General features: G+C 49.8%; 1 protein-coding gene across 1 annotated transcript in view; it reads left to right on the top strand.

Annotated features, from left to right (window-relative positions):
• elfn2a (extracellular leucine-rich repeat and fibronectin type III domain containing 2a) overlaps nucleotides 1–15,460 on the top strand; it is a 144,878-nt gene extending 129,418 nt beyond the window's left edge. Inside the window, exons 3-4 of the mRNA XM_042105584.1 lie at nucleotides 12,097–14,878; nucleotides 14,930–15,460. Coding sequence (XP_041961518.1) covers nucleotides 12,536–14,878; nucleotides 14,930–15,460 — 2,874 coding nt within the window. The 5' untranslated portion in view covers nucleotides 12,097–12,535. The remainder of the gene's footprint in view (nucleotides 1–12,096; nucleotides 14,879–14,929) is intronic.
• The last annotated feature ends 608 nt before the right edge of the window (nucleotides 15,461–16,068 follow it).

Raw genomic sequence — 16,068 nt, 5'->3', positions numbered from 1 at the left:
CCTGATTGGCATTACTGGCTCCCGGGTATAACATGTCACCTAATTCGTCTGTGTACGCGAGGCAGAAAGGCGAAGGGAATCAGACACACACAGACATGGTCGGGCGAAAAATGAATTTTGCCACGCTCGGGCGTGCACACCTTTTCATACGTATCGAGAACACGAAGCGCGAACAGAACGGAGAGGTCAGGGAGGGGTTGCGTCGCCTCAACAGAACTCCTCTGCTGACCCTAATCATAGGGGCTCGTTGACACCCTTTTTCCATGAGTGGCTATTCAGTAGAGGGGGCGAGCAGAGGAGGAAGAGGAGAAGGAAGAAGAGGCGGAGGAGGAGGGGAGGAAGAGGAGGAGGGGAGGAAGAGGAGAAGGAAGAAGAGGATGAGGAGGAGGGGAGGAAGAAGAGGCGGAGGAGGAGGGGAGGAAGAGGAGAAGGAAGAAGAGGATGAGGAAGAGGGTTTTTTTTTGTTGTTGTCATTTTCCCCCCTTGTTGTCCTCAGGTTTGGTGATCACGTTCATTTCTGCCCTCAGACGGTGCTGTCAGAGCCGATCTCCACGATTGTGTGTGACGAGTGCACACGACGTCCCCTATCCTGTCACTGCTGGAGAAGGAGAACGATAATCCTCAGTGTGTGTGTGTGTGTGTGTGTGTGTGTGTGTGTGTGGGCATGTGTGTGTGGGCATGTGTTTGTATTATGGAGAGAGAGAGAGAGAGTGCACAGCAGCACACTGCCAGTTTCACGGCCTCTCGTTTCTGTTACATAATTGGTCGGAGAGGAGACGCTTCATGGAACGTTCCGGAGCACATTTTCCTCTATAATTAGCTTGATGACAATATCGAGATGGCGCTTCATCTCCTAATTAGCTTATAAAGCTCTGGGTCCTTACTTCAAAATGAGTCAAGATAAACAAGCACACATGAGACGCCCTGCCTCCCGGTCATCATCATGCATTTGATTGGCCCAATTACCTCCACTTTGTTCTTATTACCCAGAGTCTGTCTTATGAAAGTGTTTGGGAACGGAATGTCCACCTCATGGTAATGCAGCTCACATGAGGTCTGCGTTGTCTGTCCACTTTCGTGCGCTGACCGCCCCGGCCCCATCGTTAACCCTTAAAGGAGTACCGTCACACCGGTGTGACGGGAATGTTGAGAAATGAACATTCTAAAGAATATCTGGGTTCATTGAATTCAACATAGAATTTTAGAACCTTCAATTGTTGCGGAACTTAGAACGTTCAAAAACCTACACCTTTAAGGGTTAAGGAATATAAAGTGCTAGGTGGATGGAGGGACCTTCAGGTTGTTTTCTCCACGGTGGCTACCTTGTAAATATGCATGACCCACTTTTAACACAGCGTTCTGAAAACAGTGTTAACCTGCCCATTGCTATTCGCTTAACAGGATAAAAAAAGGATTTAAGGCAAACTGTGACCCCCTAACTCACACACAAACACTGTTTTCACTCTTAGGCTTTTACCTGTCTTGGTTTGCTTGTAAGCGTATTTCCTCTTCTCTGTAATGAGGGGGAGGCTTACTGTAGGTCCTTGTAGACTTATAGTGAATAAGATAGTGTGTGTGTGTGTGTGTGTGTGTGGGGGGGGGGGGGGGGGGGGTGCTATTACTTACAACTTTTCACTACTTTCTGTATGTATGTAGACAAGCACACTCACACACAGACTTGACTCACTCCCACACAGAGGTACACCCAGAGAGACACAGAAATTAACTGAGAACAATCACACACACACACACACACACACACACACACACACACACAGTCTAAACTCTCCTCCTCTCCTCATGTTGACAGACCCTCCCAAATGTACGCTTCCTCCCCACTCCTTCCTCTGACACCCTCCTGTCATGTCTCCTTTAAGCTAACGAGACAAGCCGGCATCGCACGCTTCAGCCTTCTGTACCCAAACGTCCCCCCGTCGCCTGCAGATGAAGAGATCCACACCCCCACTCCACCCCCCACTCCACCTCGTCCTCCAGCACCCTGGAGATGTCTCTTTCGTGACGGACACCCACGAGACAAAACATCCAGTGCAGCGCTAAGTCAAATGCTGCCTCATGCTTTCCAACACGGCAACACTTATACTGTTACATGGCTCACAGGCCTCTGCGGGAGGTTGGTGTGTGTGTGTGTGTGTGTGTGTGTCTTGGGGGGGTGGGGGCAGGGTGTAGGATTGTAACACGAGTTGTGACAGTTTGCAGTTGGGCAAGCTGACAACTGGCGAAGCGGACAAAGGCCGTTTCCAGATTCCAGCTCTTGGAATACAGTCAAATGTTTTTTTGTTTTGTTTTGTTCTCTGTTCATGTTTATTTTTTTTTGCTTATATTCTCCCCCTTGATTTCTCAAATCCCCCATGCATTTCTGAACGGCCTCCAAGCTGATTTCTGATTACGGCTTTGGAATATGCATGAGTCGTGCTGAAGCTACAACACTTGCTTCCCTGGTGCCTTCTCCATTATTGATAAAGCCTCCATCATAATCACTGAAACACTGTGAAAGGTCTTTGAGGCCCACAACAACAATGCCTAATTGTTGTTTAGTGAGACAGCACTAAGTATCATGTTTTATCCAAGCACTTCCCAATGCACTGTTAAGTTACTTCATTAAGGACTCCTTTCAGGCTCGCGTCTACTGGCAACTACAGTATGTTATCGTGACAGTTAAAAAGACATTCCTTTGGACTGTGAGTTGTTCACTTACATGTGTGAAGCGTGATGCTTTTTAAAGTGCAGAAAATTCCGGAACTGAGGAAAGTTCTTTTTTTTGGAGGGGGTGGGTGGTGGTGTACATTTGTGTCATGATGTTTGTGACTATGCCAACTGAAGACTCCGAGGTTAGTCGGCGAGAAACACACTCATGAGGCCTTGTTTTCGCAGTCGCACACATGTAGGACATGAGATGCCGTTTGGGATTTGGGGGGGGTTGCTGGCAAGCTCCATAAATAATGACCACAGCCATGACGGACGGTCTCCCTCTCCATCTTGGCTCCCGGTTCCCGTCCCCCGTGCCTCATCTCATGTTTTTATGCTCTATGTTTCCAGATTACAGTGTCTCTTATTTATGGGGCGTCGGTGGCAGGGAGGCAGCTCGAGTGATGGATTCCTGAAATAAAGCGTCCCCGCGGCGTCTGATGATGGTTCAACCTGGGAGGCAAGGCTTGTCGAAATTGTCTTTGGAAGATCAGTAACTGGGATCCAATTTTCATAATGAACAGTCGATCATTCCTCTACCCTCTATTGGTTTGGAGGCTCTACAGTGTGTGTCACCAGAGAGAGAGAGAGAGAGGAAGAGAGAGAGAGAGGAAGAGAAAGAGAGAGATGGCGGCAGCTCCAGGCACGCTGTCACGTAGCAATTTGTCAGGCTGTGAAGTCAGAAATTGCATCACTGCATCTCTGCTTAATCTTTTCTGCCGTCTGTATTTCGGCATCCACCAGCGCTGTGACTCCCATCTCAGGTTATATAGCGGAGCACCACGGAGTCAGAGTGAGAGGGAGAAGTTTGGACGTGACTCACTGCCGGAGAGTGAGCGGAGGTGTCACGTCACCTGCGAGCGAATGCTCTGATGGGTGATGAAGGCTCGGTGTTTTGCTCCCTTAAATCCTACACATGGACCTTGGGTTTAGATGCAAAGATTAAAAAACAAGAATCGACCGGGCCGGCAGGTCTGATAGTGCTGAGTCATGTGTGAAATGTCACGGTCGGCCGTTAAATAAGTCTGAGGATTAGACGTTATCCTGGGGGGCCTAGGTGCTGGTGGTGGTTTTCTCGACATCCGTGAGCTGACAAGGACAACCGACATTCCAGCTGTCAGTGTCAGGGAGAACAAAGTGCTCCTGGGATGGACTGCACAGTTTTGAACTCTACCATAACCTGCGGTGCGAGACTATCTTGCTCTTGTCACGTCACAACCACAGATTGGTGTCTTCCCAAAGCACCTGGCCCAGCTTGTTAAGGTGGTCTCAAGAGTTATAGCATAGACACTAATACACCTTCACAGACTAACAAGAAACCCCAAAACACAAGACACTAATAGACAGTTATCACAACTGACTGGCAGTACTGCAATGCCAAGTCAGGTGTTTTAGTCGGCAGCTGTGCTGAGCTTTATGGGGAAATCGGTCACACTAAACATCTGCCGTTAGAACTGGTTGACTGGCTAACTGGCTCAGTCAGGCAAGCTGGGTTGATGGCTTGCCTCCCTTCAGACGTTTCTGTTGGCTTGCCATCCAGAGAGAATGCACCAGCCAGAGTTGCAAATGTTTGTATATGAGTTAGCTTGTCTGGAGACAGCCAAAGAGGGCATGCTAACAGAGTCCCAGTCTTATGGTCTAAAACCCAGAAGTTCTGAGAAGTATTTGCGGATTAAAACCATCTAATCTGGGAAAAATATATTAAACAGAACTATTTAACAGGCTTTGGCTTTGGGACCCATTCAAGACGTTGGTAAGGAAATCTGTGGTCCTGTAACAACAACAACAAGAAAAGATGCGAGATTTCATATTTTAGTGTGCAAAGGCCTTTACTTCTCTCCCCGGTAAACTAGACTGTGACTTCATCTTAAATTCACCATGAGCAAGGGGAATGTTTTCATATATCTTCAAGGAAGTGCTGCTTTGACAAAGAAAAGGAAGGGGAGATTTCACAAATCTGGGGGGGCGACAGCATGCTGGTGATCACTGGTGTTCCAGCACACACCGGTTCTGGCAGCACCTCCATGGAGGTGATCAACTCTGTATGGATGAACCCCTGCCCCTCCACTCCTTCCTCCTTCCCTGGGCACGTACTGCCACATCTTTGTGGCCCCGGCTCACGATGCGAGAGAGTGGAACGTGACGAAGGCTATCGCTACTCTCCACGAGCCTCCACCTCATTGCCGTGGAAGAAACGGCCCCTGGCCAAACCCTGACCTACATGCGCCCGCTGCCAGTCGGGCGCGTGGTGGACAGAGAGTTTGGCGGTGGCCATAGTTTAAAGGCACCCGCTAGCGCTTCTCATCCACAGCTAATTCTCAGACTTCCCACACATGGCCACTTTAGTACCTTTTGATTTGCACGATTGTAAAAAGAGAAATCAGTTGGGGGGGTCAGTTGGAGGATGAAGTCATACATTATTTAGTAGGCACTGTGTGTTGATGGAGCTGTAACTGAGAACTGTATCAAAGGGAAGCACTCAATGTTTTTTTTTCCCTTCCCACAGATTCCTGTTTAAACTGCTCGGCCATGTGTAGTATCTAAAACCCAAGGCGCAAAATGACATTCTTGGGCAGCCGACAATATGTCAATACTGTATGTCATGATCAAAACATTGGAGCCAGTGTATATTTTCATTCTTTCTCTATTTAATGTATAACCTGCATCTCTCAAAGAAAGTATCTATCTATCTATCTATCTATCTGTCTATTTATCTATCTATCTATCTATCTATCTATCTATCTATCTATCTATCTATCTATCTATCTAACTGTCTGTCTGTCTGTCTGTCTGTCTGTCTGTCTGCCTGCCTGTCTGCCTAAGATTTTTGGTATTTGATTACCCCCAAACACCACTCTGTAATCTTGTTCTACCAACTAAAGACACATAACAATAAATGCACGTTTGTGTGGCATGCCTTTCAACAGCTTAGCAGAACAGAGGAATTTTTGGGGGGGCACTAGCTCTTTCAAAAGCACACCAAATCAGGCGAAGCTGGAAACCAAGAGGAGAGGACAAAGAGTGCTGACGTCCAAAGGGCCCCACGAGGTCCAGTGTCCAGATAGCCATCACGGGGTATTGAACAGAGACAGACAGGAAGAGAGAGAGAGAATCAGTGAGTGAAAGAGACAGACAGAGTGAGAGAGTCAGAGAGGGTAAGGATATAATGAATGTAATGAAAAGGTCTCCTCTGACCTTCAAGTTTAATCTCTCAACCTGCTGTTTGCTCTCTCCTCTTCCATGTGGGGCTCCTCTCCTTGCATGAGACTGATGCAATGACTGGTGTTATTGGCCTCTGCCCTCTCAGCCTTCTGTATTTACCAGGTCTCTGTTAGAAACTGCAGAAAAGGAAAGAAAGGAAAAATATCTCTGTCAGTCAGTTACTGTCACTCTAACAATATACAGTTACAGTGTATTGAACATTAAAGGATAAATCCGGCGATTTTTCACATAGATCTCCATTTCTCGAGGTCACCGAGCAAAAAAGAAAAACAAACGGTTTTACCTAGCTAGAGTCGCCACAGGCCAACAGTTAGAGCTTTCAGGCAGCTTCCTGGCTGGTGACTTTGAGAAACGGAGATCTGTGTATAAAACAAAAGGATTTCTCCTTTGAGCTAATGATACATGGGGTAACTTTTTAGACAATGTTGCCGGCAACAAGCAACCAGAGGCAAAATGAAGGAATCCAAGATAAGTGATAAAGCAAGGCTTAACCTAGCGTTGTCTGGTCATCCTAGCTCAACACGTTTCATTAACGCCAATCCAGGATGAATACAGTAGGAGCGGCTAGGTCAAGCCATTTGAGAAAAGCACCGAAGGGACTGAGAAAAAACTGTACACACTGTAGCCTAAGAGAAGCTATTGTGATAGGCACACGAGCGAGCGTGTCAAGGTTCCACTGCCATCTATTATGTGTATGCTGTCATCGAAGAAAGAAAATGGCTTTTTCAGACCTCTGGAGACAAAATGAAACTGGGTTGTTTAACTGTAACAGATGAGGACTTGTGTGTGTGTGTGAGAGAGAGAGAACATCTGTGAATGGGAAAAATATATACACCAGTCACAACAAGCTCTGAAGAGTGTTCCACAGATCATTTAAAACCAGTGGTAGAAGTGTCGAGCGTTTCTTCTCATCATGCTTCGCTAGGCTCAAGCGCACGCACAATAGCAGATGTTGCTCACAAATACTGTACACGACGAGACAAACAGGGATAGAGAGAGAGAGAGAGAGAGAGAGAGAGAGAGAGAGCAGATAACTTTGAGACTCTCAAACAGCTTTGGAGGTGCTTTGAAGCGTTTCTTCTTGTCTTCTCTCTTTGCTTCTGATTTCCGCTCGGCGGCCCCCAATTCTGTCTGCTGGCAGTAATTGGCGTTCGCTTGGAATTCTGCTCCTACGAAATGCACGGGGGCGGTCGGCTTGGTTTTGTTTTTGTTTTTTTTTGGCAAAGGGTCAGCGGGGTGTTATGATGCGGACATGTTTGTCCGTCGGACTGGGCGAGAAGGCGTTGTGGTGGAGTGGGCGAAGACCATGGCGGTGGGTTTGCGGAGGACAGTGTGACTGTGGACCCGGTGACCCCTGGGGATCATGATTGGTGCCCATATGCCCTCATGCTCCCCCGTGCCACGTGCCCTTGGTGCCAGGCAGATCGCTGGCAGCTGCATGCTCGACCCTCGGAAACCGAAATGCTCCTCAAAGCAGGGTTTTTACTCCAAGATGTTTTTCAGCGTGTGTGTGTAGGTGTGGGTGTTTTATCTCAGAGCGTTGAGGGGTAAAGACATGAGAGGAGAAATCGCTGTATTCAGATCACTAAAGGGAGCTGCACTTCCACCTCAAAACATGTTTTTGATGTTGTTGTTGTTGATTTTCCTCAGCTATGCCTGGAGATCTTAGTATTCATCTGTGATTGCCTCCATGTCTGTCACTCAAGCTAGTGTATTCCTCAACTGCATGACACAAAGAAGAAGAGAGGGAGAAAATAGATAGATAAAGTGTGTGTGTGTGAGAGAGAGAGAGAGAGAGGGGTGGGACAAAGAGGACTGACAGGATGGGGGTTTAATAAGAACTCACTCTCTTTCTCTGTGTTATTTTTTTTGCTACCTCTCTCTCTCTCTCGCTCTCCTATAGTGTCTCTCCCTGTGGATTTTTGGGAGGCTGTAATTTAATAATTCGATCTAATTATGTTTAGATACACTCTAAATGGCAAAGAGAAAGTAGATCAGATGGACAGATGCAGAAGGATAAGACTTAAAGCATCTTATACATGCACCATGGAGTGGGAATTCAAGCAGCGTCTAAATAAGCAAGGAACAAATAATAACATCAATCATAGCAATTTAAAACCAACTAAGCTATCTTAATTCTTGAAAATCTTCTGAAATCGCCATCTAAAACATACCAAGTAATGACCCACATTTCTCTGGCTACCCACTGTTATTGGCTCAATAGGGAAGACCACTGTTAGATAGTGTAGATTTAGTTGACATGGTGTAGATACTTGCTCTTTCTCTATCCTTATCTCTCACCATCTTTCTCTCTCTCTCTTCCTTTATTTCTTCCTTCTCTCTCTCTCTCACTCTCTCTCTCTCTCTCTCTCTCTGTTTCTTCTTTGTGAGCCCCTGCAGCAAGGCGATATACATCTGTGGCTGATAAGAGTGGGGAGCTCTGTGAAGTTGGCGCTGGCTGGCGTGGTCCACCTGCTCTCTGAAGCTCTAATTGCCATTGTCTGCTTGCCTGCAGCTCTAATTAAATCACAGATTATCACCAGCGATAACTTCAAGGAAAGAAGCGAGGGAGAGAGGAGGGGAAAAGAGGAGGACAGGAAGAAGAACAAAAAACAAACAAACAAATGTATGAAAGGAATATCGGCTCCTCACTTCCACGGGGGAATCTGTGAAGCAGGGCGCTGGGCGGGCCGACCGACAGACAGACAGACAGACGGATGGCAGCCGTAGAGGAAGCTGATTGTTCTCGGCCGATGCTGCCCGCTCTCACGGCGCTCTCTCTCTCTCTCTCTCTCTCTCTCTCTCTCTCTCTCTCTCTCTCTCTGTTGTCCTCATCTTCTCTGAAAGGAGTGGTGCGATAAGCGGCAGACTAACAATGCAATGGGGGGGGGGGGGGGGGGATGCAGAGAGTGAACGGCAGAGCGAGTAAGAGTTTGACGAAGTGAGGGAACTAGATAAAAGAACAGACAGAGAGAGAATGACAAAGAGAGAGAGAGAGAGAGAGAGAGAGAATGGGAGAGAAAGCAAGAGTGTGTGAGAGAGAGAAAGAGAAAGAAAGGCGTGACACAAAACCAGGGGGAGCAGAAGAGGCAGAGAGCTCGCACATGTCATCGTGACACGGCAGACACAAGCAGACAAGCTCCCACAGTCTTCATTTAAACAGGAAACAAAGGCTGAGTTAATGCTCATGTACTGTAAGGTGGGGCTGTTCCTCGGCAACAGCTGGGATGATGAGCACACACTTGCAATTTCATAACCTAAAGGGACTCATCACCATTCTTTATCCTTGAGCACAACTAATCAAGGTGAGAACAATGGAGCAACCAACCCATTGACAAACACCACCTGCTCAATGCCACAAACAATAAACAAGGAAAATAACAACGTTATTTTAAGGGCTGTCATCCAGAGTGTCGTTTCTTGTCGTCTTTGGTTAGTGTCCTTCGGGAAGGTTTGTTTCGGTGAATTTGGTTCTCCTCTTTGTTCGTTGCGCTCATCACTCCGAGGTCGTGGGGCGCTGCAGACCTCTGCACGCGTGGTCTCGGCACCTAATTAAGGCCTCCTCTGGGTGCTGTTGTGTAGAGCCGCTAATTAGATCACCACGGCAGCAGGTCAGAGAGGGCAGATGGAGAGAGAGAGAGAGAGAGAGAGAGAGAGAGAGAGAGAGAGAGAGAGAGAGAGAGAGAGAGAGAGAGAGAGAGAGAGAGAACGGAGATAGGAAGGCTCGGTTAGATGGTGAGATGGGAAGAGGAGAGAAAGGGAGAGAGAGAAAGAGAAATTTAGTAAGAAGGGAGTGAGAGAGGGGTAGAAAGTGAAGATTGAGATTGGTTTCTTTGGGTTTTGGGGGGGTGCAGAGCTGGGAAGAAAGAAAGAAAGAAGGAAAGAAAGGAAGTCAGAAAGAAAGAAAGAGGTGGAAGATAGAGTGAGAGTGCATGGTGGGTGCAGGAGCAGTGCTGGAGTAATGAAATAAATATGACTCAGAACTCACAAGAGGAGAGAGGATGCGGTGGGTGGATGGATTGGGGCGTGATGGGGGGAGGGGGGGGGGGGTGTGTGTTGAAAGCCCAGCTTGCTACTAAGTAAACCACTGTGATGCATGTCCAGTGTTGTTGTTTCATAAATAATGCGCACATCTTGTGTTGGGCAAATACATGACAGTTTGTTTCTTCTCTCTTTCTCTCACTCACTCTCTCTTTCTCCAACAAACTCACTCACACTAACACATGTCTAATGCTTACAGCAGATCATAAATACTGCAAATGTGCAAAAAATATCAAATGAATTGTATCCATCAGGGAATACACATGTACCAGAGTTCATTTGATTCTGTTTGTCACCACCTGCACTGATTTCACTCTTCCAATAAGCTAGATTAAGATTTCACCCCATGACAGATATGCAAGGGGATTTTGGAGTTTAGCTAGTTGGAAAATAACAAGCCATGAGAGAGATGTTGTCTGATTGGACCCTGGTTGTTGTGAGATGTGCTTTGATGGCTGTGCCTGATTCAGAGGACGGAGTATATTTTGGCTAACCGTCATTAGTCTAATAACACATTGATTAAAAAACTGAATCATGGCAGGAGTGGTGTGATTTTCCCCGTCACGACCAAGTACCACACACACACACACACACACACATACACATCACATACACACATGTAAACACACTCACACACACACACACACACACACCACATTTAAAAGCGATGGATAAGCATGTGGCCTGTTGAGAGTTAAATGATGCATGTCAAACATTCTGTTCTGAAAGGCTCCCCGTGTCATCCACTCAGAGCCTGACAGTTTGTCTCAAAAAAAGATAAATTGCATCTATTTGGTGTAACATTAGTGGAATCCCACTCTGCACTGATGCCATGCTGCGGCCACAGAGTCAGAAAAGCCCCTCACTGAAACCCAATCGACCAGACAAAAGTAACTCCCCCATCACCTGCTGCTGTGTGTGGCGAGAGACGTTTGTGTGCAACTTTTTAAAGTGAGGAATCTGTGGTATAATACCAGTGTCTGGGTTGTACCGTAATATCCACTGTGTATATATATAAATAAAAAATAAATAAATACAAATAAATATAAACATAAAGACCTGCTATGGTCATATTCTGAAGGCTAAGTACTTTAAAAATAAGCAGTTCAGTACTTTATGAATTCTTATCCATTGCTGTGTGGTGTACTAAGGTGAATTTAAATATGGATATACAGTATGGCTGGGAGGATGTTGGAAAGTGTATTTCTTGTGTGTCAGTAATTCTGAGACAAAGCACACAGATTGACGGGCACAGTTGCCTAGGTGCAGCCTCTTACCTCCGTAAATTGACAAAGCTGCTCTGTTATGCCATTTCACAATCCCACTACAACACCATCAAAACGGTTTGTCATGGAACGTCATTGTTTGTTTGTTAGTCTGTTTGTTCGAAGATGGCACTTTCTCTTCTTAGACTGCAGAGCTCAAATACTCGGTCGTCAGGGAAACCGTTGAACTGCAGGAAGGAGCTTCGTAATGGCACCTCATGCTGCTCACTTGGATTAGTGTGTAAGCCAGCGTTAATCCACGAAATATGCCTGAATCATTCCGTGTCACGTTTGGCCTTAAGACATGGAAATTATCGCTGCACTCTACATTCTATTTTCCCCATTACATCACCTTTTCCTTTTACGGCTTTCCCGAGACCCTTATTATTTCTTTATGGTTCAACAAATGTTTTAACTGCCATGTGGTTCTGTCTCGTAAGCAAGGCGCAGAAGGATGGAGGATAGCTTTTATATTAGACATGTTTTTTTTACCATTAGCTTGGGCCTGAACATATTTTATAACATTCATTTAACTTTTACACATAAATTATTTACTTCATTTTGAAAAAGCCCCTACGTTTTCATAAATATGTGTGAAATGAAGCATTCTAATTATTGGCCCTCGCCTGAGTAGATTCTCATGGGTTTTCATTTTCAAGCTCCAAAGCAATTTTCCAAATGATTTCTGTCAAGAGCTCAGAAACACAAACAGTCAAACAAAAGTCAAGACAGTATAACAAATGCTACAACAATTCTAAGCATCATTGGATTAAACACGGTTCCTTTTACTTTTTAGATAAACAAATATTGGTGCAGCACTAATATTTTTTGCCTTCTCCCTCCTTGTATGTTTTGTTCACAGGCAAGTTGACCCTCGGAGACTAAACTTCATCCAACAGTCGATGCGGAGCCTGAAGATCAGAGACCATGACTCATAGCTTGGTTCCGCGACACCACTCCTCATCAGCCTTAGCCTCGAAGACCTAAGATGGGGACCGCACCTGCTGCCATGTGGGCTGTACAGCTGTGAGAACCCCCCCTCGGAGAACCCCCTTTTTTTCCTTTTACCCGTGTCACTGTGCTCTGATCTCACTCTCTCTCTCTCTCTTTCTCTTTCTGTCTCGTTTTTCTTTTTCTTCTCTTTCCCCCAAAGCAGCCTGTTCCTTTTCTTTCATTTGACAACCCCCCCCCCAGAAAATTTGACCCAGATCCCTCCCAGAATCTTTTTTCGGGCACGTTTCGTGACTTCTTTTTTTCTACTCTCGAGGAAAAGCCTCCCCCTGTCAGTGCTAGCTCGTAGCATGGCCAGCAGCAGTAGGACCAGCGCCCCGCCACCCAACCTCCCGCTCCTCCTGGGCCTGCTGCCCACCATCGCCCTCCTCTCCCTGGGCCTCGTGGGCCTGGTGCGGGGCGACTGCTGGCTCATCGAGGGTGAGAAGGGCTACGTGTGGCTGGCCATCTGCAGCCAGAACCAGCCGCCGTACGAGACCTTCCCGCTGCAGATCAACAACACGGTGCACGACCTGCGCCTCAACGAGAACAAGCTCAAGGCCATCTTCTTCAGCTCGCTCAGTCGCTTCACCAACCTCACCGACCTCAACCTCACCAAGAACGAGATCTCGTACATCGAGGACGGAGCCTTCGCCAGCCAGGCCAACCTGCAGGTGCTCCAGCTGGGCTACAACAAGCTGACCAACCTGACCGAGGGCATCCTGCGGGGACTGGGACGCATGCACAGCCTCTTCCTGCAGCACAACCTCATCGAGGTCATCGCCAACAACGCCTTCTGGGAGTGCCCAAGCCTCAGCAGCCTGGACCTATCGTCCAACAAGCTGGCGCGAATCGACCCGTCCACGTTCACCGTACTCAACCGCCTCATGGTGTGCGAGCTGGCCGGGAACCCGTTCCACTGCGGCTGTGATCTCTTCAGCTTCCTCACCTGGCTGGAGATGTTCAACAATGTCACGCACACCTATGACCGGCTGCAGTGCGAGTCGCCCAAGGAGCTCTACACGTATCCACTGCTGAGCCCTGTGCCTGGACACGGCCGGAACGCGCGCACCATCCTGGCGTCCGTTTGCCGGGACGGCGTCATGGGGATGACCTCCCTGCCGCCCGACCTGGACGGCTCCGGAGGCGTGGCGGACCTGGCTGACCTGTCGGGGCCGTACCACCAGCCCACGGCCACCTCCCCGTCCAACCCCTCGTACAGCATCAGCCTCAAGCTGCAGATGGTGGGCTCGAACGTGGCCAAGCTCCTGGTCCAGCTGCCCAGCCCCTACAAGAAGATGTACATCCTCACCGAGTACAACCACAGCAGCGTGTCGGACGTCCGCAACCTCAAGAACAAGAAGGAGCTGGTCACTCTCGAGAGGCTGACGCCGCAGACCAACTACACCTACTGCGTGGCGTCCATTCGCAACTCGCAGCGCTACAACCACACGTGCGTCGACTTCGCCACCCGGCCTGTGCCGCCGCAGGTCGTCAGTCCCTCGACCACCACCCACTACATCATGACCATCCTGGGCTGCCTGTTCGGCATGGTCATCGTGTTGGGCCTGGTCTACTATTGCCTGCGACGGCGCCGGATGCAGGAGGAGAAGGAGAAGTCCATCAGCGTCAAGAAGACCATCCTGGAGATGCGCTACGGGCCCGAGGCTGCCGCGGCCGCTGCGAACGACCCGGAGGCCTTGCAGAAGCTCCACGAGCAGACACACCACCACCACCACCAGCAGCAGCAGCAGCAGCAGCACAGCGGCGGCAAGATGCCCTCGTCCACTTCGTCCAGCCTGGGCATGCTGCACGGCTCGGCCAACACCAGCACCTCACGGCTCTCCACGCTGCCGCAGGTGGAGAAGATGGCCACAGCCTTCTCGGAGGCCATCGCCGCCAGCAAGGGGAACTACATGGACATACGCACGTCGGCCGGCGGTGGCGTGGGCGGCGAAGTCTGCGACGGAGGCCTGACGGGATTGGCTGGTGGCATCCTGCGGGGTGAGAACGGACACGATGGCGGGGAGGACTCGGACGACGACGACGGCGACGGCCGGGGCTCCACGTCCGAGATCTCCACGATCGCCAAGGAGGTGGACAAGGTCAACCAGATCATCAACAACTGCATCGACGCACTCAAGCTCGACACCGTGGCGGTAGCAGCAGCAGCGACGGCGGCGGCAGACAACCCGGCACCTCCCTCGCCCGCCTGCATCACGACTCTGCCGCAGAGGCTCATTCCCCTCTCCCCCGGCATCACCGAATCTTGCAAGGTTCTGGCGTCGCCCAAACTGCCCCGCCCTGCCCCGGTCATTCCTCTTGTCCTGCCCCTCTTGGAGCGGCCCGGGATCAGCGGAGGGGGTTTCCTCTCGCCCCCTTACCGGGACCCACCCCCCGCCACGGCGGCACGCCCCCTGCAGAGGCAGCTGAGCGCCGACGCCGCCGTGGTCGTCATGGCGCCCCCTAGTGGCAAGGTGCCTCGCTGCAGCGTCTCCTCCTCCTCCTCCTCGGCTGGCGGCGGCGGCGGCAGTGGTGGTCACGGCGGCTCGTCGAAGAATGGCCAGCACGTGTTCAGCCTGGACGTGACCGAGCCGCGGAGCCCCGGGGCCTGCAAGTACCCCAACCAGGGCAGTCCGGCGGGGGCAGGGGGGGTGCGGTGCGGGGAGGTGGCCATGGAGAGGCCGCCTCTGGTGGGTGTCCAGGGCTGTGGCGGGGGGGCAGGTGGTGACACCAGGGGAGGAGGTGGTGGCGGTGGGGGCAGTGGTGGTGGGGGTGGCAGCTGTGTCGGTGTCGGAGGTGGTGGTGGAGGTGGTGGTGGAGGTGGTGGAGGCACTGCGCAGCCGCAGCAGCACCACCTTGAGGTGCACCCAGACTACCACTGCTCAGAACACCGGCACTCCTTTCCTGCCCTCTACTATGAGGGCGCCGCCGACTCTCCCGCCCAGAAGGCCTCCTTCCTCAAGCCCCTCACACGCACCAAGAGGGACGCGGCCTACTCCCAGCTCTCGCCCCGGCACCACCACTACTCGGGGTACTCGTCCAGCCCTGAGTACTCGTCCGAGAGCACCCTCAGGATCTGGGAGCGCTTCCGCCCTTACAAGAAGAGCCCCAGAGAGGAGGCCTACATCGCCGCCGGGCACGCCCTGCGCAAAAAGGTCCAGTTCGCCAAGGACGAAGACCTGCATGACATCCTCGACTACTGGAAGGGGGTGTCTGCTCAGCAGAAACTGTGAATCAGGGGAGGGGGTGGGAGATCACGTCAACAGCAGCAGCAGTAGTAGTATAGATGAATAACAACAGGGAATTGATGGGAGGTGGGGGGGGGGGGGGTTGGGGCAGGAGTGACGATAGATTTTTGAGAAAGCAGAGCAGGCTCCACTGCCAGGTGCTTTTTAGTCTCTCGTGGCCACCATAGGAACAACTGTTTGGGATAACCGGAAACCAGGCAGGTGTTTTCTTTCTCAGTTAAGTAGCCAGCCTATGTATCATCAACCAACAAGAATTGCACCCCAAATGTGCCATTTGAACAGAATTTTAGTTAAGCTGAAACTCAATTTATTTATTGTTTTATGTCCCCACATTCCCACCCCTGCACTCTCTTTTATGTGGTAATTTGAGAGACGAGATAATCAGACCTGTTTGTAAATGCAGAGCTTCCCTCTGTAGGCCGGGGGGTGGGGCATATTAAGTGATGCTTATCAAGTTAATTGTTCTCAACTTTAATTAGCAAGAAAAAAAGGCAGGTGCGGTTGCAGTATGCTTAGTGCCACAGGGCAGAGCCTGGACCGTCCCGGCTCCAGACTCAAGCAGGGTGTGCTCATCGATTCGAAACGCCGCCACA

The sequence above is a fragment of the Alosa sapidissima genome, chromosome 9 (genome assembly GCF_018492685.1).
Source record: "Alosa sapidissima isolate fAloSap1 chromosome 9, fAloSap1.pri, whole genome shotgun sequence".
Taxonomy (NCBI): Eukaryota; Metazoa; Chordata; class Actinopteri; order Clupeiformes; family Clupeidae; genus Alosa; species Alosa sapidissima.
This window is presented reverse-complemented; position numbering and strand designations above follow the sequence as displayed.